The sequence below is a fragment of the Ctenopharyngodon idella genome, chromosome 15, assembly GCF_019924925.1.
Source record: "Ctenopharyngodon idella isolate HZGC_01 chromosome 15, HZGC01, whole genome shotgun sequence".
Taxonomy (NCBI): domain Eukaryota; kingdom Metazoa; phylum Chordata; class Actinopteri; order Cypriniformes; family Xenocyprididae; genus Ctenopharyngodon; species Ctenopharyngodon idella.
The window spans coordinates 1,746,743-1,771,179 of record NC_067234.1 but is presented as its reverse complement, the minus strand read 5'-3'; the positions used below and the strand labels follow the sequence as shown (position 1 = coordinate 1,771,179).

The following is a 24,437-nucleotide window of genomic DNA, read 5'->3' as shown; positions in this document are numbered from 1 at the left end:
AATGAAAAACATGAAAAGAAGGTCACCAGTGATATCAAGTTTTGTTCATTACTGGCAAGGAGGACAATAACCACAAATGAGCTATGATAACACACATTTAATTGCAAATTTTAAGAACACATCACATATTAGAGCACCTTAATTACTGGAATCATTAACAGGGATTTGTGTGTGTAAAAAAGCTAGTAAATATTATTTCAAAGTGTCTTAGTTTGTGGACTTCACCAAGAGCTTCAGTGCCTGACTATTGGGCATGTACCTCGTCAAACTGAAACGCTGCCTAATCTCATATTGATTTTGTTCTCAATGAACAAAGCAATTACAAAAGCTAGTTGTATGAAACAGATCTGATTATCTATGGGCTAGTGTGTCATGGTTGTGTATTGTCATCTGTGTGTCCTGTGATTTAAATCTCAATCACAAATCTCCCCTGAGTAATATATCTTAGACCAATATGCAAATTGGTTTCTTAGACTGTGAGATGAACTTTGATAAAGCGCTCTCCAATGGCATTGTTTTTGATTAGTTTCTTTTTGTCATGTAGCCCAGTCTGTTATAAAATCTGATATCAGTTGGATTTTAAAATGATTTGATTCTCAGAGCAAAGACTTAAATATGGAATTAAGTCAGTTCACCGAATCAAATGGTGTGAAATGAAAAATCACCCTATCTATTATCTAAATGCGTGTTATTTATCTTATTGTGAATGATTCATCCATACATATGTTTTTATATTAAAATTTGTTTTGACCTAATAATTCTTAATCAAAATGTCTCTCAATCTTCTCGTGTAATCTCTGGTGACATATGCTGGATGTCTCCAATCATTTAGTCCACTTAAACCTGTACATTTCTTACAATCAACTTAAAACTCGCATTCAGATTTTTTTTTTTCATTCAATCAACAATCGATGGATGTATTGAACCAACCAATTCCCTGCCCTTTCTTCTGTTGCTACTTACGTTACATCGCGCTAACGATGTACGCGTTACCCAAAAAAATAAATAAAATAATAATAATAATTTTACAGGATTCTATTGACCAATTGAAGAGACAATCTATTCTAGACCCTGGCTGCATCTGAAAACCTGCTGACTTGTTGCCTCGCTGCCCTATCAGGCAATGACTTGTAAGGCAGCATTTGTGCGTGAAGATACCTCACGAAACTGATTTCGGACTGACTTCTGAGGCAGCGTAACAGTTTAATGATCTACCGCAAAATAGCGCGAGCTTTGGTGAGAACTAAAAGCTAAACTTTTTGCTGTTTTTAACTGTTTCTTTATGTATATTTTTTCTTATTGTTGTACAGCACTTTGGTCGGCCTGTGGCCGTTTTTAAATGTGCTCTAGAAATAAACCAAACTTGAACTTGAACTAAACAAATGTTTAAATACTACAGTAGTAATTTCTCGCTAAATGACATCAAAAGTGGAAAATGTTGCTCAAAAACATAGTCGCAAACTGACTAGCAAACTCAACTTTCGGACGGCATCTTTAATTTTCTTTCTCAACATGCTGCCTTCAGAAATCGATCAGATGAAGGTATCTCAGGAAACAGGAAGTGAAGCTAACATTGGATTCAGATGTGCCTTGATGCCTTCCTACCTTGAAATGTGTCCTCCGAAGGCAGCATTTTCCAGTTTTCGGACGCAGATCTTATCACCAATTAAAACATAATTATAGGTGGCAGGCCCCGTCCACACGGAGACGCATTTAGGTGTATACGCAAAAAATTTGAATCGGATAGGCATTTCATCCAGACGAATCCGGCGTTTTCAGAAGGTGAATCCGATATTTTTTGAAACCGGGTCCCAGAATGGATAAATCTGAAAACGACGCCCTTGCGTTTTTGTGTGTACAGTCTATCCGTATATTTTGTGAAACTATGATATCATCACCCCACGTGTCGACCCTAGTCAGATGCCGCTAACAGCACAAAACAGCAAAAACAACAACAACAATAACAGACTCTAGATGCTTGTGTTCGTGCTGCAGAAGCTACTGAGCCAAAATAAAGCGTTATTTCTAAGCTTTACTAAAGTTTGTATACAGCACACAAGGTTTATGCGCATGCTCCAAGTCTTATTCTCTGTTATAAGTGTATTTCTGTGGCAGAATTACAGCGCCACATACTGGTCTGACATGTATACTACATCGTTTTGAGCCGGTTTCAGCGGTTTCGTGTGTACGCAGACATTTCTTGAGACGAGGTAAAAAAAAAGATCGGATAGGGAAAGATCTGGCTTCGTGTGGACGGGGCCTAGTCAGTTTCCGTCTCCTAATCAGTTTTTCTTCATTTCTCTGATAAGGTTGCACAGGTGAATGGGATCTAGCGTGTTGGCCATCAGCCAGTATTGGAGAGCTGGTCACCATCCCCTGTCCAAATTACTTCAGCCATGTCAGTGATCAGAGAGGTATGTCAGTATCTTTTCCAATAAATATAAAGATGCAAAATGTTTTTCAATAAACCTGTCTTTCTTGTGTTTTCACCATTATTCTATTTCTCTATATGTCTTTTAAAGTCACTAGTAGTTCTGCAACCTGCTTAGAAATGTATTTTTAGAGAAAGCAAATGTCCTCGTTATGACTGAATTAGCATCACAACCAATATGACGTTAGTTAAAGACTATGCCAAAGCCTTTTTCTGAGTTCTTCTGATTAGTTTTTGATAGCTCTGGAGACAAGAGAATGATTGTCTGTGCTATTGGGACCTGCTGCTGTAATTTAGCAGTGACATTGACACACAAACTGTATTCATTAGACTTTCTCTGGGGAGAGCCTGCTGGGCAATTATTTGCTGAGAATTCATGACTGCTGTAATTTATTCAAACAAAGAAAGCCATGGCTAACTTTTAATACCTTTTAGTAAGCCTTTTGTGGTTGTGTTAGGATAATCAGGATTGGCTGTGTATTTAGCAATAGAACATGAAATCAAGGTAGCTGTGTTTTTTATGGATACCATGAAGCAGACATGATGACATTATCTTTTTTTGCATACATATTTCTCACACACACACACACACACAAAATATTAAGCAGCACAATTGTTTTCAACATTGTTAATAATTAGAAATGTTTCTTGAGCATCAAATCAGCATATTAGAGTGATTTCTGAAGGATCATGTGACACTGAAGACTGGAGTAATGAACTGAAATGACTTTGAAATTGACTTTGTGAGGTGAAAACAAAAAGTGTGGGATTGTTTAAAAAGGCAACATGATACATTCTGAACCTACTTATTTATGTGGATGTTTCATTCATATATATGTTGCTGAGTGAATGTCCATTAGAGTCCTTGACTTATGTATTATTTGCTGACTAGCTAATAACTAAACTGCTTTCATCATAATTTTACCAGCTTGCAATCATGGATCGCTGCTGACTTGTCTTTTCTACTAGCCTGTCCAATGGGCCTGTCAGTCATACAGTCCTTTGATGGACAGGTTTAAACATGAGCACTCATGTTTTGCCAGACGTCATTCAAACGAAACCTTACCTTGATTTATTTTAGTGTTTGTAACCATCTGGGGAAAAAATGCCTTTTTTTCATGAAGTTAATGGAACAGCCTTCATTTCATATTTTCAGTGATAATTTTGATTTTAACCTGGCTCTTAAATTTTCCTTTTCCCCTTCAAGCACACAGAGGAGTAAACGGAGTCATGTTGAAATGAAATGTCTGGAGAAACTGAGGACAGTCTATGGCAGTTAAGTTTGCCATGGTTGAGTTGCTCAATAATCATGAAATTGTAAAGGAAAATGACTGTGTGGATCAATAAGGTTTTCAAATCGATCTTGCTTTAAAAGCAGCTGTGACATCCATGCAATTGTTTTGTAGAGTCCATTTCTATAATGACACATAATTGTAGAAAAGCACTTTTGGCGAGCTCTTATAAAGGTTTGTTGTATGTTGAAAAGGTAGCTGAGACACCATTTTTCTGTAGAAAGTGTCTCTGTGTTTTTATCTTTATTAGACCCCCATATGGATGGAATTTTAATTTATTTATTAGCATGTTCTTCTACTCACTTGTGCTTTCTGTCAAAACTTCAGCTTTGATTTACGACCCTGATTTCGTCCTATGAACTGTTTACACACATCTAATGGCTTCCAGGTCATATCTGTGTCTTGTTGAAAGGGGCATGCCTTTCCTGTGAAACTCTTGAGTGCTCTGAGAGAGTGCTTTCTGGAAGAAATCCAAAACATGGATTGAGGGATTTAGATGGTACATGGTGAAATGCAGTGGATTTATCTTGTGGAGTTCATGCAGGAGATAGCCTTTCGTGAGCTGTGATACAGGCCAGATGTGAATGGGAAAAGACCTGGATATTAGTTTGGAGGGTGGGCCAAACTCACAATCAATTTGGGGAAAAAACTAACTGACTGGGAATGTTGAGTTGGATTTTAGTGGAGACAGAGACATGTATAACTACTGTGTTGATGGAACAATTTATGAACCAGAGGGAAGAACAAAGGACTTGTACGGACCCAGTGGACACAAAAATCCTCATTAATTTGTTGCAAACAGATTGAGGCTTTCTGGACCAATCAAAGGAAACATTTGTTTTCCGTAGCACCGATTTCCCAGAAATGCTTGGTGTTTATTGCCCAGAAAGAGTGTTTAAAAGATATTCAACAGTGAATGTTGGTAATATTAGTTAGGATTGTTTTATTAGGGTTCCTACAATACACACTAGAGTTTACTCTGCATTAGTGAATGCTGCGATTATGCTGATTTCAGTAGGTCTGTGTGAAATTTATGCAACCGTAATTGGATGGTTTTTGGAAAGTTCACTTCTTTTAATGCCCTCAAAATAAATCATACACATTTTTTTATCCATCAAATCTTTCTATATTGGTTAGGTACCCTTACTTACTGTGGGTTTGATTTGTTTTTGATTTGTGGGTTGTATTTTTTTATTATTAATTTTTTTTAACGGACACTTTAGCCACATTTGAATCTATTTGTATTTAAGGGGTGGTTGATTTATGATTTCACTTTTTTAACTTTAGTTAGTGTGTAATGTTGCTGTTTGAGCATAAACAACATCTGCAAAGTTACGATGCTCAAAGTTCAATGCAAAGGAAGATATTTTCTTTTAAAGAATTCTCTGTTTAAGGACTACAACAAATGGCTGGTAGGGACTACAACAAGCTTCTTCCCGGGTTGGTGACATCACTAACCCCAAAATTTACATAAACCCTGCCCCCCAGAACACACAACAAAGGGGGTGAGGCCATGTTATTGCAATACAGTACGTAACACAAATGCAATAGCATGTCATAAAAATTAAAAAAAGATGACAACATGACATTATAACCGTAATTGAACTAAACTACTATACCTGTTCTATCTTCATGCAGCATATATTCTCTGGCTCTGTAGGATCTTACAACAGTTCCCACACAAGCGATTTATAGATTGTCATGACAGAACATGCTAATCAATGACTTTAAGATAGTTAACTCCACATCAGTTACTTAAATTAAGCAACTAACCATTCAAGAAAGTCCTGTTGCATACATGTTGTCACTTCTTCTTGAGTCTCTCCATCATTGTCCGACTTTGGTTTGAACATAAAAGGCTGAACAGTTTCTGACATTTTCAGGGAGTCTTCGTGAGGTAATCGGCACTGCTAACACTATGTGCTAACACAAGCTCTTGAAACCCCGCCCTCTCCATAGGAGCAGCAGCTCATTTGCATTTAAAGGGATACACAAAAACTGAGCGTTTTTGCTCACCCTCAAAAAGTGACAAATTTAACATACTATAAAAAATTATCTGTGGGGTATTTTGAGCTAAAACTTCATATACACACTCTGTATATGATATACACACTGGGGACATTAGAGACTTATTTTACATCTTGTAAAAGTGGCATTATACCATCCCTTTAAATAACAAAATATCAAACCAAGTGGCATTTATTTTTGAGAAATATAGCACTAACACCTATCAAGCAAAATAAGTGTGAACATAAGGAGAAGTGACTTCATAAATCCACAAAAAACAAAAATAAAAAAATAAAAATAAGATTAAAAAAATCCTTCTTAGAAGCAGTTCAGGGGAAGAAAAATGTTTTGTAGAACCAAATATTCAGACATTTTTAAGTGGTTTAATTGTACAAATGTAGCCATTTGGGACTGTTGTGTGTGTGGAAATATCAGTTTATGGCTCTTTCCTAATAGCAATGATGCTTTGTGTAATCAAGCCTGAAGATTAAATCTCAATTCCAGTATTCCAGCTGTTCCTATATTATCCAGCAGAAGTAACATTCCTTTCTTGAAGCTCAATCTGTCCAGTTGTAGTATCAGATTACAGATTCAAAAGAGTCTATCAGGTCTTGTGTTATGGTCAAATCAAAAGGCAATTCATTTTTATAGGAGCATGGAAAGGAAAACAAGCGTTACGAAACTTGGCAGCACACAGATCCAGGGACATGTCATAAATTTATGGTGGGTGGAGCTTCTAGTGTCCTAACACATGTGAACTTTTTACCCAGGAGTTTTACAGCAAACATACAGTCATTAATCTTCTCAACTTTTCAGAGTGCTTTCTTTGCTCATAACTCAGACTTCACTTTCATGCTTCAGTCAAACACACTGTCAATAGTGCAATGACCTCATGATCACACCTTATATAAATGTTCAGAAAGTAAAGTTTACCAAACCAAAGCTGTTCTTCGTTACTTTACATGCTTGCAAGCAAAGGTAAACACACCTTAAAGGAAAGTTCCAGATTCTGTACAAGTTAAGCTCAATTGAGAATATGTGGCCTAATGTTGATTAAAGGGTCAATTTTATGAAATTGAGATTTATACATCATCTGAAAGATGAATAAATAAGCTTTCCATTGATGTGTGGTTTGTTAGGATAGGACAATATTTGTTCGAGATACAACTATTTGAAAATCTGGAATCTGAGGGTGCAAAAAAATCTAAATATTGAGAAAATCACCTTTAAAATTGTCCTTAGCAATGCATATCCACTCGCAAAAATACACAAAAATACATTTTTGATATATTTATGGTAGGAAATTTACAAAATATCTTTATGGAACATGATCTTTACTTAATATCCTAAGGATTTTTGGCATAAAAGAAAAATCAATAATTTTGACCCATGCAATGTATTGTTGGTTATTGCTACAAATATACCCATGCGACTTATAAATGTTTTTGTGGTCCAGGGTCAGATAAATAAAATTAAAATAAAATTTATAACAAAATTTTAGTAGTTAATAGTTTTAATTTTAGTAGCAGATGAATTAATGAAAGTGCTTTTATAAATTTTAAGCTTCACATTTCTGCTTTTAAAACCTTGGTCACATAAAAATTGGTCACATTCATTGTAAGTACCTCAATGTGACCATTATTTCTGGAGGAATGCCACAAATGCTGTTGATTGAGCTTAACTTGTATTGAACCCTGAATATTCTTTAATTACCCACATTTTTGCGACGACTTCTTACAATAGTCCCACTTTTGGAGCCGCTGTCATAATAATACGTCAAGCAGCTTGCATTTGAAAGAGAAGGACACACCTACACACCCACCTTCACTGTGGAAAGCTGCTGTAATAACACTTTGCTCAAAGAGCTTTATCAAAAGCCCAGTCTGATTCATGTTTATACAAGTCATGCTACTGTCAACACTTGTTCAAGGACCAAAACTTTACCAGAACCAGAACCCCCATCCTCTCCTTCAGGCTGGCATTGAATCAGAAGTGAGCTTAAACCCATGGCCACCTCTGAGGCCCAGCGAGTATTTCTGCAGCATGCTTCGAGGCAGAAGATCTCTTCAAAGGCACGCTCTGAAATAACATAACGGCAGGTTGATTAGCTCCCATGTTTGGTCCACATCTTCATACATGGCACTGACAATCCTCATTGTCTTGTCTTTTTCGGGATGATGAAAGCATTCTTCTGACAATCCCTCATTGAAAACAAACCCAGATTCTAGCAGCAGTAGCTTATCTGTCTCGGTCTAGTCCCAGTGCTTAAGATTACACAGACAGTGTCTTATGCGTTTTTAATGCACATGTATTTTGATGAGGAGATTGTCAGTTATGAAAAACATATTGAATAACAGTGCTTTTGTCACAGATATGAATAAAAAAATTGAGTCATCAAAGGATTTCGCAGGCTCTGGAGGCTGTTATAAGTTGAGCAGGAGCAGTTTGTGCTTTCTTTTATTCTCAGTGTTTTTGACTATAATCTGTTTATTAGTTAACACTAAAATAGCTCATATTTTATGTATTCCTGTTGCAGGCTCTGTGAATGTCCTCAATCCCCACTTTGTCTAAATGTAGATTTTCACTCTCGGAGGTAAAACATCATCAGCTACACATACTGCTGGCACACTGATAATGAGGTTTCCAAGCTGTCGCATCTGAGGGAGATGATCACCGCTACAACTTGCCAAACTCATATCAAACGTTCCAAAATTTTGTCAGGTTTTTTTCCCTTTTGCTTCCCACAGAGCCATTTTAATTGGATGTGGGGCTGCTGTTTAACTTCAGAAATAGAAAAAAGCTTCTCTGTTCTTTAACATGTTTAAAGTCTTAGTGCACAGGCAGAATGGGATGGTCAAAAGTCTGTGAATTAATTGTGGAAGCTATGTAAGAAAAATCTGATTCAAATTTACATGTGTAAATTCCACTGTTCAAAATGCTACTCATTAAAGGCTTTTGTTGCTAGCTGATTTTATGACATTTTGTTACAAGGATTCTGTTGCAATTAATGTGCAGTGGATTTGCATGAAACCCTGTATGCTGTTGTTTCTCTGTTCACAAATGATGTGTTCTCTAGAGGTTTATTCCTACCTTATTTGATGCCCTAATGACCCCTCAAGGATGACAAGGTTCCTACAAATGAGAGTAACATTTTCAGGGGTGAAGAAGTTGATGTTTTATTCATGACTCATCTCTTTAATGGTGAGCCAAATCGTCCCCTGGGAAATTGTTAGATAAAAATACAACCAGTGACAAACAGTAGATTTTATTTTATTTTATTTTATTTTATTTTATTTTATTTTATTTATAGGAAACAAAGTATTTCCAAATGCAGAGTGAGAAATCTGCATGACATTTCAATACTTGGTTAAGTCAGAGGCAAATTTACAATCCTTGCCTCGTAATACTGGGAATATTTTGGGAGGTGCTGTTTTTTTTTAAATTCCATTCCTTTCTATTCATCTTCTGTTGTGACATCAACCCTCAAAAAACCTAGCCTCAAGTCTATGTCAGAAAGGTCATGAATTTGATAAGAGTGACATGGACGTTACATGTAGTGCAGAAAAATGAGAGGAGGATCTAAAGGGCCATTATGAGAATGTCATAATATGTCCAGTGAGTAAAAGGATTTGCCAGCTGGTATTTCAGGCAGCGATAAGACCGACAGGACTGCATCTGTTATTTTTCCTCCTCCACTTTGCAGAGCATGATTACCTGATGATGAGCTTGTGTACTCTTTACTTCACAAATCAGCTCCATTCAGTTTGAAGTCCTCCAGGCCTGAGAGGATTCTCGAGCTAATGAACGTTTAGTACAGTGATCAGTCACTGAAATTTGCTTCTCCGAATTGCAAGGAAAACTGTACCAAAAAGTGACAGATAATTGCGTTGAATTTTACTTAAAATAAATCAGATTACGAAATTTTGTGTTGCAACATAAAAAAATAAGACGATCCAAGTTTTCCATTGCATGTAGATGTAAGTAATTTCCTGTTGATTAATTCATTGGCCGCTTGAGATCCATGAAGTGCTCATTTCCTTTGCTTGTTTTGCAGTCATCGGTCACCTCATCTTTTGCTGTGTGTTTTAAGTATGTCTGAGTTGCAGTGATTACTGGAGGAATGAAGCTGTCATTGAATCATTGGTTTAGCACTCTTCATTTCGCTCCATTGTTGACCTACGTATTCACTACCCTTTTGCCATTTGCAGGAAACATATCGAAGAGCTGTACTGCCAATGGCTGGACAGAAATTAAGCCAGTTGTCGTTGCATTCAACTGTGGCTACGATCTAAATATCACAGAGGATGGAAACATGGTGCGTATGATTGCTTTTTCCCCCATTGTTTTGATTGGCACCCAGGCACGCTATCAATAAAGTTTTCTTTTTTTTTAAATATATTTTTGGGCATTTTTGCCTTTATTGGATAGGACAGTCAAAGAGATACAGGAGGTGATAGAGGAGGTGAGAGGGGCACAGCTTCGGGAAAGGGCTACGGTGCTGTTGCACTATATGTCAGAGTGCAATGGCTCCAACATCAATCAAGTTTACAATGAAATCTAAAATAAATCAATTAAAACAATCGGTGGTAGGTGGCCAAACCTTAGTTTGCTGTACCTGAAATTATTAACACTTGAGCTAAAGTGTGCTGTTGTTCCATAACATCCTGGAAAAGCCTTGCTGATAATTAGACCAAAATGTAAAATTGAGTAACTTATATTTTAGAAACAATATTTACTTTACTTTGTTTGAAACTATTTTTGCTGGCAGAGCAAAAACAAAGTAGTCAGCCATTCCAAAGCAGAAGCAGCCTTGTAGCTTACAATAGTGGGGTTTCATTGCTGATTTATGGTGCCTTCGTGTGCTATCGGAAATGTCATAATTCCAACTTCAGAAGTGATTGCGAGCTTGTTGCATTCAAGTGCTTGTTGTTGGAATGAACAGGAATCATGGAGGACACCAGGTTTATTCTTGCCTATTTATTGGTAAAATCTTATTAAAACCAAAATTATTATTTATTTAGTGTCTCATACACTGACAACCATATAAACATTCATGGTGCTATCTAGATAGTCTGCTTGCTGATTCTGTAATTGGGTCTATTTTCCCTTTTTTTTTTGGTTCTATTACAGGCTATTTTCGCTGTGTATAAAACGCTTCTAATGGTTTTTCATGTAAATATGCAGTACATTAATGACAGGACAAGACGATCTAGCTGTTGTGGGGGGAAAAAAATGAATAAATCTTACCTGTCACAGTAGTTCTCCCCTCCACCATGTTCAAAGTTTCTGGCAAGCCCATCTCGGGTATCAAAATTATTTCCAAACTTCCCAGTGGTAAACACGACATCAGAGGGCGTTCATGTGCAATTTTTGCCTAGGAAACTTGTATTTACAATAATTCCAATTATTATAGTCTGACTACTTAAGCGCGTGAAGGCAACATTAATTTGTGTCTGGATCGGTTGAGTAAAACCACTGATTCAACGACTCACTCATAAAGACAGTGGCTGCATCCGAAATCTACTCTCTGAGTAGGTACTTCTTTCGAATAATTAATTACTTAGTTAAAAAAGTATGTTCAATATAGTTTGAATGTGCGTAGTATCCGGACATACTAAATTTGTCATGTTTTGTCATGTGTGACCTACCAGCATCAGTTGTGTCGCTTTATATCGAGTTCACACTGCACGATTTTCAAAGTTGTCAGATCACTATTCTTTTCACACTGCACGATTATCTGGGGTAGCATTCAGTCACTGATGTGCATATTGTACATGGTGTTTCACATTGCATGCGAAAAGGAGAAAAAAAAAGATTATGGAGGAGGAAATGGTTGGGAAATGCGGGTCTATAACTCCTCCCCTAACTTCCCGCTGCCCTGAATCTTGCTCTCTTATTGGCTGTAGGTCATCGCCAATGTAATTTTCAGTCAGAAGAACACATTTCACAGCAGGATTTTGAATCGCAGGCATCGTTGATTCTCTCAGATCGCATCTTTGATCATTTGCACTGCGGGATTGTAACTCTTGTGAACGAGCACCGATTTGCCTCCAATTTCAGGCATTTGTCTGCGATTTCGCAAAATCTGTCGGCGAGTGAAAATCAGGCCTAAAATCGTGCAGTGTGAACTCGGCATAAAGTGTCCATTGGATGCGCACTTCAGAATATTGCCAGAAGTAGTAGGTCATCCGGGTACTTTTCACCTACTGTTTTATAATGACCGTGTTTTCGGACATACTACTCTTTTCACGTACATTTTATATATTTTTTTTGTGCCTACTATATAGTAGGGAAGTACGCATATTATTCAGATGCAGCCAGTCACTTGTTTTGTTTCTGAATGAATACGCTTTTTGAACAAATTGGCTGAATGAATCAATAAACAGTCTCTTTTCGCCACCTACTGGTGTACTGATGTAACCTGCAGAAAGAGAAATAGTCTGTCTTGAGCATGGAAACACCGATAAGCGGAGTGATTCAGTTTTAATGGAAAATCTTCTGCTAAATGGCAGCTAATTAAACCAACTATTTAAAACAATCAAGACTGTTTTTATAGTTCTTATTCCAGTTCTATATTAATCATTTTTTCTGAGTTTAGTTGGCTATCATTCACTTTTTTTCCCCCTCGTAGGGTGAATTCCTGGGCTCTGTGAGAATTGGATACACTATTGGTCACACTGTGTCTCTTATATCCCTCATTATTGCCATCATCATCCTGTGCTTTTTCAGGTAAATCCTCAAATACAACTCAAAATATACCACTGATGTGTGTTATAGGACAGGATTCACAGGACCTGTGCTCTTTATGGCTTTTGCCTTTCTCCCATTAAAAAAAAAAACCCAACTCTCATTTGATAGTTTTTTTGTCCTTGGTGTATGCCCATATTTTATGTGATTGATTCAGCTGTGAATCTAGCAGCAGATCAGTGTTCTTCTAAATCACACTGATCTCAAGACAGATGACCTTGTTCAAAATGCCTCGTTTTAGATCACATTTAACAATACATTCCAAAAGGGCACAGATTCAGGCATTTGATAGGGTTATACACAGTTTCAATCATTGCACAATATCCCAAACAAAATGGCTTGGTGGTTTGTAACCTCTAACATGCAACTTTGCAGTGCACAGGCTTCTCAGTAGTAAATGAACCACAGTGAATGTTCCCCTCAGTGACCTCAGATGTGAAGCCAGATCTCAAGTGTATTGAACAGCTTCCCCTTTTGGCTTACGTCACACTTAATTAAACAGGAACACAGTTCTTGAGAGTCTTGATATGTTTAAGCTCTCATACATATAGTAAATGAGTTTCCCACTCAGCTTTGAACACAAGCAGTGTGTATGAACAGAATGAGCGGCTCTCCTATCAACATGAACAACATTTATGAATGATGAACTCTCTATTGAGTGCAGATAGCAATATGTATGGAAATTTCATAAAAAATATATATATATATATATATATATATATATATATATATATTTATATTTAGACACACTGTGTTCCAAATTATTATGCTGTGACATATCAGTAGGATTTTAGTACAATAAACATTCAGATTTTAGTTTTTCAAAGAAAGTGTTTGTTTGTTTCTTTTATTTCTCATAATTTTTTAGATAACTGGTATCAATCTCAGACAAATTTGTTGAGTAGTTTGCCAGGTCTTCTCAGGTAAATTGAAACCCTGCTTAAAGAGGTTGTTCCACATTATTAAGGAAGTCACAGTTCTCATGCAATATAGAGAGAAAGATCATCTTTCTGAAGATGAAAAGCGTGAAATGGTGCAATCTGCAATGTCTTGCAAAAGGCGTGAAAGCAACAAATATTTTGCGAAAACTGAATAGAGATTATCAAAAGATTTGTGAATGATTTAGAGCACAGAAGAACCCGGTCAGAAAAGGGCTTATTAAGTCGAACAAATTAATTGCATTTAAAGGGAAGCTATAAAAAAGCTATTGTTGAACAGCAAACAGGTATTTGAAGCTGCTGGTGTCTCTGGAGTCTCAAGAACCTCTCCATGCAGGCTGGCAGTTGTGTAAAGTTGCATTTCAGCCACCCCTAACCAAAGCTGCGGTGAAGAAATACATTTTCAAACAGTTTTATTGCCTTGGTGTTTTTTTGGAGCATGGGATAATGGGTTGTCCTGCATGAAAATTGTTTTATATCAGGAGGCGCAGTCCTTATTTTTATACCATAGCAGAAAATGGTCAGTTATAAACTCCACCTATCTTGCATTATGACACCATCAGAGACCTTAAAAGGACCTTCCATCTCACTTCCCAATGTTCTAGCCCAAATCATCACCTGCCAGCTCCTTGCTGATGTCACAGTCTTGTTGGAATCTGGTGGCCATTCACCAACCATCCAAAAATTCATCCATCTATTGCAGCACAGCATTCGTCATTTAAAAATGAGTCTTCATGTATTTATAAAACATTTCTCTTTGAGAGCTTTGGTTAGGGGTGGCTAAAATGCAGCTTTACGCACAACTGCCAGCCTGCATGGAGAGGTTCTTGAGACTCCAGAGACACCAGCAGCTTCAAATACCTGTTTGCTGTGTTTTCAGTGGTACATAAAGACTTTATGAAGACACACAAAAAAATACTTTTTTATAGTTTCCCTTTAAATACAATTAATTTGTTCGACAGAAACGTCCCTTAATAAGCCTTTATCTGAACGGATTCTTCTCTGCTCTAAATCATTCACAAATCTTTTGATAGTTCGATAATCTCTATTCAGAGAAAAATATTTGTTGTTTTCATGCCTTTTGCAAGACATTGCATCATTTCATGCTTTTTATCTTCAGAAAGATCTTTCTTCCTTGCCATATTGCATGAGAACTGTGTCTTGCTTAATAATGTGGAACAGCCTCTTTAAGTAGGGTTTCCATTTACCTGAGAAGACCTGGCAAACTACTCAACAAACCTGTCTGAGATTTATACCAGATATCTAAAAAGATATGAGAAATACAACAAACAAACGCTTTCTTTGAAAAACTAAAATCTGAATGTTTATTTTACTGAAATTCTACTGATATGTCACTTGCGTAATAATTTGGAACACAGTGTATATATGCAGAGCCTAGTATGTAGACTTCAGCACTTGGTTAATTGTATTTTTGCATATCATTTACTATGTTGAAACAAACCACTGAGTCTCTTTCTCTCTTTGCTTCCCAGAAAACTGCACTGCACAAGGAACTACATCCACATTCACCTGTTCATGTCTTTTATACTAAAGGCTGTGGCTGTAATAATGAAGGATGTAGTCCTGTATGGGGTGGTGGAACCTGATGACTGCCACCATGGATCTGTAAGTGGCTTTTAATTAAGGGATAATGTAAACAAGGTTTACATCCAGAGAAATTAGCTATTTTAACCAGTGTAACATCCCTTGTCACTGTGTCGCCTGTCAATGACGTCATATCCACGGTACCCTCAATTTCCACTTTTACTTCTGTTGAAATCATGGAAACACCAAAGATGCTTTAATATATTATGTGTTTTATTAGACAGGTGAGCAAATGTTTGGATACCTTTATCTACAGAAACTGTTATATAGCTTAATACGGTCATATTGTTTGAATGTCTTGTTTTCTTGATTTAACTCAAGTTAACAAGTTTGTATTGTTGTGGAAAAATCCGTTATTCTTTAGTAGTGAGAATGTAATGAAACGACACTCAAGAAATGTCTTTGTTGATTTTATTCTTACTTGAAGGTTATTCAATGCAGATACGGAGTTCCACAGAGAAGAACGCCCACACCCAGTGCGGGCTGCCTTATATACCCCTCTTATTGTTCCTTGTTACCCCAAACCAATCATAAAACATGTTACCATTTAAGGATCAGAAGAATGTGAAAAAAACAGGGGCCTAAAGCTTAGCAGATGCCCTCTTGAACTTCAAGCTGTCTAGACAATCACATTCACTTTTATTTTAGTTTCACAAGTGTTTCTTAAAAGAGAACAGCACATGTAGTTATTTTTCATATTTTTCTGTTTTAAAGGTACAGTGTGTAAATTTAGTGACATCTAGCGGTGAGGTTGCGAACCCCTCCCTTTTGGAGAAGCTACGGTTGCCGTCTGGCCGACATGTCGTCATCTGAGAGAGCAGAGAGTAGCTTGTGTGACGCAATGAGGTTTCTTCTTACTTCTAACGGTCTCTGCTTCTAATAAACCAGACTACTATTACTACTACTACTTTGTGCGTATCCAATGTAGTGATGATGCAAGCTGCCTCTAAAAACACAAACGATTTAGAAGAACAACATAGTGACTAAACGCACTCTGTAGAGTGTTTGTCCGTTTAGGGCTGCTGTAGAAACATGCCCGCGCATAATGGTGACTTGACATGGAGGGGGGACCCGCGGTGTATGTGATAGAAATGGCTCATTCTAAGGTAATAAAAACATAACGGTTCATTATGTAAGGTCTTTATGTACCACTGAAAACATAGTTATATTATATTACGTTTCTGTCAATAAATCCTCCTAAATTTTACACATTGCACCTTTAAATGTCACAAAAACAGAGAGAAAACAAGTGTATGCAATGCATCAAAAATTGTAAATCAAGAGAATAAATGATAAACAATAAAAAATCCCACTACACTACCATACTTAGAGACAACACTGTTTTGTCAACTGGCTAACATAGCATAATAAGAAAGAGCTTTATTTGTAGTAACAATAATAGAGCATTTTCTCCACCATACAATATATTTTAAAATGCTGTTTTTAATATAAGCATAATAAAAACAGCAACGTAAAATGTCTCAGGTTTTCAGCCCCGCCCTGCTTCATACCCCAGTAGCGTTAATAAAACTTTAATACATTAGCTCATCCATAAACACGATTTCTGCCTGTCGATTTGCTTTCCATCGGCTGTGGAGGTAAAGACAACAACCCCCATGATTCCATGCTCATTCACTGCGTCATCAAGCTACACCTTTGTTATTGTTTTGAATAAGCGACTTCTAGCTGTGAAACTTACATACTGTGCCTTTAATACTGATGTTCTCCAAGGTAATTTACAATTGGTAACTGAGACACTAGATAACGCTAGCCTATTGTGACGTATATACCAGGAAGCGGCTTCAAGAAAACAAGAAAAAATGTATGTTGGGACTTGATTGGTTGTGGTTTGCTGTGATGTCATGTGAGTGACAGGTTGTCCTGCCCTCGCACAGAAAAAACGCATCAAAGAGAAGAGATGTTGCTGCAAGAGGGAGGGAAAGTTATTTTGATTAAAGATTACGAGAGCACATGAATTTAAAAAAAATAAACAATGATGTGCATGGATAAATCATTTATAATTAACACTGCAACATTCCATAAAAAAATAAAAATGGTCAATTTTGACTTCATGGTGATTTCATGTTGTTATCATTAATAATCAATTCCCCTATGGAGAAAATTTTACTTCCGGCCCAGGACCTGACTGTTGAAAACCTAAAACCACTGAATTCTGCAGAATGAAGTACTGCTGAGAGACATGTAATAAAATGTGATATTCCAGTTGTATTTACAATTATATTTCCTGGTGCACTGTAAAACGTATTACCAGGCAACTGTTACCTTAAAGATCTCTTTTTTTTTAATTGAACTAACAAAAATGACTTCTGTTTGTGTAATCCAATGTAAGCCCATTTGATTTAGTGACTTTAAATCATATTTTTCACTTGAATATAACCACATAAAATAGATTCTTTAGGTTATATAGGTGCGTTTCTGCTTTCCTAGCTGAATGTAACTGCACCTGGTGAATGTAATTGATTTTTTTTTTTCCCCTCGTAAGAAACAAACAGCACAGACTCCACAATTAATACACTGTCAGTAGTAAATTGCTCTAATGTTTTGTCATAAGGTTTGCTCTTTAAATGCTGGTTGGTAAAGTGCTCTTTAATCTCATTTTGTGGCGAGGCGTAGCTGTGTTTGAGCAGTCCTTTAAGATCTTTGAAGAGTTTGTAAATTACCTCCGTCATCCGGATATGGTCGACGCTGTATTTACCTAGCATCATGGTTATGTTTGGCTTGTTTGGTGCCATTGTCATAGTCATTAATAGCATATGTTGTGCTCGGATTTAAAAAAATAATTATAATTGTGAAGTAATAACTTAAAGAGTCTCTTTGGTTATTAGAAAGCTTGAATTTTTGACGGCCCGTGTGGGTAAAGGTTTAGTAGTGTGTTCTGTGTGTTTTTTCCTGTATAAACACTCTTCATCTGGGTCTGAGTGTTTTGAGCTGTCTGGACGCAGCTGTTGGCCAACAGAATATGTCACATCTGTCACAACAGGGTGCTCAAACACTCCTGATGGCACGGTATCCCCTCTGTAAACACCCTTGCAAGGTCACAAAAACATGTTTGACATTTAAGTGTCCCGTAGAGGAATCAGGCTTAGATATTGTCATTAATTAAAATTGATTCGCTATATAGATTGTTTATGGCTGTGTGATTATTGCAGTAATTACTTCTAGGTGATAATTACATGTAGTACTTATCTGAACAGTGAGTGCACTAAGTTTCAAAAATTAATAGATCAGCATGCAGCAGTTCTTTATATGTGTTTATACTCTTTTTAATGCCCCTCTTTAGAAATATTGCACAATGTTTTCTAGCGCCAAGCGCATGCAACACACCAGCGCAAAGGCATTCCCTTTGTTTAAGTACATGGTAAACATGCAAGACCACAGTTCCTGTTATAATATACACAAGTGCATAATAGTTCTAAACAAAATCCTCTCTGCATTTTACAGGTGGGCTGCAAGGCTGCGGTGGTTTTCTTCCAGTATGGCGTCATAGCCAGTTTCTTCTGGTTACTGGTGGAGGGTCTGTATCTGCACGCTCTCCTGGCTGTGTCCTTCTTCTCTGAGAGGAAGTACTTCTGGTGGTACATTCTCATTGGATGGGGTGCGTGTGTACACGTATATCAGTGGCAGTGACATTAAGATATATGGCCTCTCAGTCTTGTAACTCTTCATGACAGGAGAGAAACACCTGTCATGAATGAATGAAAAATTGATCACTAAAGTCAACAGGACCTTGTGCATGTACACACTAGAGATTTAACAATTAACTTTTCCATTGACGTCACTATATCGTGTTGGAAAAAGTTTCACATCACATTTCTTTACATTTAGGATTCTAAAATGCGATAAGCAGGCGCCGATTTGTATCTCAGGATTAATTAAGATTTGAGGATAATTGGCAATCCCACTTGTTTTATTGAATTCCTATTGATTGTGTAGGCCAATTAAAGGGTTAGTTCACCCAAAAATGAAATTTCTGTCATTAATTACTCGCCCCCATGTTCCAAACCCGTAAGACCATCAAAACACAAATTAAGATATTTTTGATGAAATGCAAGTCTGAACTCCCTATAGACTGCAATGTTATTACCACTTTCAAGGCCCAGAGAGGTAGTAAAAACATTGTTAAAATAGTCCATGTGACTACAGTAGTTCAACCTTAATGTTATGAAGTGACGAGAATACTTTTTGTGTCCAAAACGACATGACAGTGAGTAATTAATGACAGAAATTTCATGTTTGGGTGAACTAACCCTTTAAATAAAGAATCCCTGTAAATATGCCTTCATATGTCAAAACCGTATGCATTTAAATATTGACAATATTCATAGACGATATGTGTGTTACAGGAGTTCCGGGTGTCTTCATAACAATCTGGAGCATCACAAAAGTTTATTTACATGACATTGGGTGAGTAAATGGAGCTTGTTCACAGAACAGCACTTTGGTACTTGCCGATATTTTTATGTACACATTCATGGGAGCCATATAAAAAAGGCTTCTGCTTTTTGTAGCCTGTTACCTAAGAGTAACAATTAAAATTGAGTAAAGTATGTTACTATTTTTATGAGCTCAGTTGAATTTCTGTCTTCTGTACACCTTTTGCCGATAGCTACAGTATTAGCTGACACTGTAAATTTCACACAAGACTGTTCCTTGATGATAAATGACGTGCCATTATGGAGGTCAGTAGTCTATATTTAGAACAGAGCTCATAGGAGGAGACTTTTGAAAAGAATTTACATGGATATTTTCTTCTCTATTGCCATTTTTAAAAAAATATATATATGTCTTTGTTTTTGCATTAAATCTACATGTAGATTGTGGAGTGCAACATGTGTTTATGGATTGTGGAGTGCAACATACCACTTTTTCAGCATTCTTGGGTCTGGACATTTTTTCCCAGTTCATTTTCTCCATAGGGATTTTAAACATTTATTTAACAAAGAGTAAAGTAAACTCTTAATTTCTAGTAAAGAAATTGACTACACCAATTGTTTCCATGCTAACAATGACTTATAACTCTTCAGGATTGGGGGTAGTGTAGTTCTTACCCAGACATTTGACTATTAAATACAGCGTTTTTTTTTAAAAGTTGAAATCATTTGTGTTTACAGTATATACAGCTTCTACAGAAGCCAGTGCTTGAAATGGGCTGGTACGCAGTATTTTTCTCTATTTTTACATTTAGCGTACCGCCAGTTTTCCTTGCGTACTGGCACTTCCGACATATTGCATGTACTGAAGCCCCCCGCACCCTCCCTTCTTCAGGAACGCGCTTATGTAGCCCCGCCCCTTTTCGTTGTATTTCCACAGCATGAAGGTATGATCTTGCGGATTTCTAAATGAACTGCTCGTTTTAAAAACTTCCCGGTCTACTGACATTTATGATATCCGCTTCAAACATTACAATGCTCATGATAACTTGTCAACTCTACAATAAGTAAATCCACTTCATCAGCTAATTACTCTTCGACAGCGATTCGACAGCAATGCCATAGGAATAAACAGAGCTATCGCAAAAATGGAAGTTCAAGGACAAAATTTTAAAGATGGCTGCGCGCTTCTCTGGCGCATAAGGTCTATACCAGGGGTGGCTAACCTCAGTCCTGGAGAGCCACAGTCCTGTAGAGTTCAGCTCCAACCTTAATCAAACACACCTGAACAAGCTAATCAAGGTTTGAAAGGTTGCCAGAAAGCTACAGGCAGGTGAGTTTTTAGCAGGGTTGGCGCTAAACTCTGCAGGACTGAGACTCTCCAGGACCGGAGTTCGCAACCATCATATGCAGTAACAACCTTGTAGCTCAAGGTAGTCTTAAATGCTTTATACAGCATTGCTGAAAATAAATTTCTCTATGCAGAAAATGAATGAGTATTTTACTTGCAGAACCCAAATGTTTTGCTCCATTACTGTAGCTTCATTCTACAGCGATTATTTCCTTGTAACAGATGCTGGGATTTTATTGACGATGGTCTGTGGTGGATTATACAAACCCCTACGTTGATAACGATACTGGTGAGTGACCGTGCATGAAATTCTAATATGGCAATATAATATAAATTAATATGGAAAGTGGTGAATGAAATATTTCAAATAGGTCCTAATCTTTACACTGTTTCTCTAGATGAACTTTATTCTCTTAATTTGTATCATACGGATACTTCGTCAGAAAATCAGTTGCCGGGATATTGGGAGAAATGAATCACACCAATACTCGTGAGTTTTTGTGTTAAACCATAGACACCATATTCTTCCATGCACAATATAAACACAAAAGTATTCCAACATATGCCGTTTCTTTTGATTTACAGGAGACTTGCGAAATCAACTCTACTTTTGATTCCCTTGTTTGGAATAAACTATATAATCTTTGCCTTTATGCCTCATCACATCGAGTCTTATGTGCGTCTGGTGTTTGACTTGATCCTGGGGTCCTTTCAGGTAGGCAGCAGGGGACTGAAACATGTTTTTACCCACAGCTGTACTCTTCTATAAGCAATTGCTTATCTAGTTTGGATTCCTTAAATGCCAATAGAATACTAAGATTGGCCACAGCAATGGACTCACCGTGGGATCTGCCAGCTTGCCTCAACCCCAGACATGCCTAGTGATATTTATTCCCTCCATGTTTGTTATGCAGCTAGATGAAAAGGTCGAATGAAGATATACAAAAATGCCCTTAAATACTTCAAAGATTTACCATCCATCTTTTTCTGAAGTCAAATCGGTTGAAATATAAAAATAACCATTGGTTTTTGTGGAAGAAGATGGTGGTTTCATTCATTTGATTTATAATTAAAACTTAATCTGATTAGAACAGATGTGTCTAAATTTATATGATCAGAATTGCTGGAATTAAATGGAATAAAATTATATTATTTAATTTATATATATATATATATATATATATATATATATATATATATATATATTAATAAATACTTATATATTTATTTATGTGCATTATTAATTATTACATTATTATTTTCCCTCATTTTTGGAAATCTTTAGATAAAGTTTCCAGTCTTTCAAAATGTGTTTCTTGCTAAATTAAACCTGTAAAATATTTAACTGTGACTAAAAATCTGCCCCACAGCAGCTCAGATTTATTGTCCTCTCTTTTTCTTCAGGGATTTTGTGTGGCTGTCCTGTACTGTTTTCTAAATGGAGAGGTAATATTATCAGAATTTAAATTTGATTTTGGATTATTAAACCAGTTACACTACCAGTCGAATGTTTGGAAACACATGACTGAATTTATTTATTTTTTTAAAAATAACTGGAATTTTTTCTCCCCTGACCTCATTCACACACTGTCCAGGTTCAGTCTGAGATTAAACGAAAGTGGAGGCGGTGGCACATGCAGAGATTTCTGGGAGCGGATACCAAATACCATCAGCCCTCAATGGCAAGCAACGGCCTCAACTTCAGCTCCCAAATCACCATGATGACGAAATGCAGCCCCAGCACACGTCGTGCTTCCGCCTGCCAAGATGATTTCTCCACCGTCTGAGTGCCGAGTGATGCTCCGTTTATAGCGGGACACAGAAACCAATGAATCCGTGATGTACACGCACAGAAAGGCTGTCACCCGGACCACCTCCATCTGCAGGTTGCAGCTCCGCCCTCATTCCTGTAGGAACTGCACATCTCACTGCTCAGCAGGAACATTAGGGAAACCATGCAGCACAAGGCTTATGGTGACGGTTTGGCATGTGATGTATCTTCATAGCCATCATTTCAAACACATCGATCAGGAGAGAAATATGCAAGTAAAATGGACTCTTTGACGTCTGATTGTGTTTCATCAAACTACTGACTCTGGACAGCGTGGGACGCTGAATTTAGGACAAGGATGCGATCAGAGTGTTTTTGTGGTCCCCATCCATTGCCTTATTTTTGTGCACAACACCACAGGCATTAATCTTGTAGTTGGTATCTGTCATGTTTTTCTGTTTCCCCTGCCCTCATTATGCTGCTCAAGATTTCTCAGACTCTTACTAATCTGTACAGCTGAATGGTGACCTTTTAGGTCTCTAGTGACCAGGTTTTATTTTTATCTCCTTCCTTATTCCAGGAAAAAAATAATGTGATTTTGACATTCTGACATTCTGCTACAATCCTGTTTTTGCACCCTTTCCATGTGTCTCGTGCTTGCGTGTCTGTGTACATGTGGACAAACACTCTCAATTGAGAGTCATAAAAGCAAGTTTGCTTGTGCAGCTGAAGTATAGTGCATTGTTCTATATTTTTATGATAGTGATTTATAGTGTTATTGTATAGTTCTATGTTAAAATGTACACGGGTTGTGTAACTGTGCACTGTTGCATAAAGACAGTTGTGTGAGATGCATTTTTATGAGATTGGTCTTTCTAAAGAGGATATTTAGTCCAAAATCTTTTTAGCTGTCAAAAGTGCATATTGTTAGTCATAGTTGCTGACATGATAATGCTCCTGCATGTTTGCATGCACAGTTCTTGTACCTTAGTGAATAAGATGTACACTTAAGAGAAAATCGCTATAAGAAAATGTCGCTATAAGAGTGTTGTTGCTGTTTTTTTTTTTTGTTTGTTTGGGGGTTTTTTTGAAAGTGTATTGTGGATGTTGAAAGTATAGTTTTAATTTCAACATTAGATCTTAGTAGGCTTTCCTATTAAATTATTTATTTTCAGTTTTTAACTATCATTAACATCACCAATAAGCAATTTTAATTCGTTTTTATTTTATTTATTTTAAATAAAAATTACCTATCAATGCTAAAAGTTAAGTGTCTTCAAAGTTTATATATATATACTCAAAAAAAAGAAAGGAAGGAAGGAAGAAAGAAAGAAAAATTTTGTTTCTGATAGGAAAATTTGTTTCTAAAACAAACTGAACACATTGTACTAATTCTGGCTAAATCAACCACAATAGCAACTGCTTTGTTTTCATTTATTGTGAAATTCAGATTTCTCCTTAAGTTTAAAAAATAAATTTGTAAGCGCATGCTAGAGACATCACTGTTAGGATGACAATTAAATCTTGAGCAAGAATGATGGAGTGAGAGAAACCAGAACCAGTGAATGATGAGAGAGATCTCATCTTTGTTTACCTCCCGTCTGAAACACATCTGTCATTTATTTATCTACCAAATCCCTTCTTAAATTATTCTCATAACTCTCTCTCCTTATCCCTTTGTGTAACTCTACATATAACGTTTTCAATGTTTGAATACCAGTGAGCTTGCTGATGTCCCACCAGACAGATTAGCTCAGGATGGCCAAGCCTGGTTTAAAATTACAGCGAGATCTCCAATACATAAACAAAATGTTATTTTTTTATTGTGAGCAGATGAGCCAACAGGAGGCAGTGACTCCTGAGGATTTCATTGAAATGAATGGACTCCCATGGGGGGAGGGCTG

The 24,437-nt window shown here is 36.9% G+C and overlaps 1 protein-coding gene across 1 annotated transcript; it reads left to right on the top strand.

Moving 5' to 3' along the window:
* The first annotated feature begins 2,285 nt into the window (after positions 1 to 2,285).
* On the top strand, positions 2,286 to 23,798 carry LOC127496085 (vasoactive intestinal polypeptide receptor-like). Its single transcript, XM_051863697.1, has 11 exons — positions 2,286 to 2,414; positions 9,939 to 10,045; positions 12,362 to 12,459; positions 14,909 to 15,041; positions 18,483 to 18,636; positions 19,385 to 19,445; positions 20,985 to 21,051; positions 21,161 to 21,252; positions 21,348 to 21,477; positions 22,167 to 22,208; positions 22,358 to 23,798. The coding sequence occupies exons 2-11, from the start codon at positions 10,043 to 10,045 to the stop codon at positions 22,547 to 22,549; spliced, it is 972 nt and encodes a 323-aa protein (XP_051719657.1). The 5' UTR covers positions 2,286 to 2,414; positions 9,939 to 10,042; the 3' UTR covers positions 22,550 to 23,798.
* Positions 23,799 to 24,437: the final 639 nt, after the last annotated feature.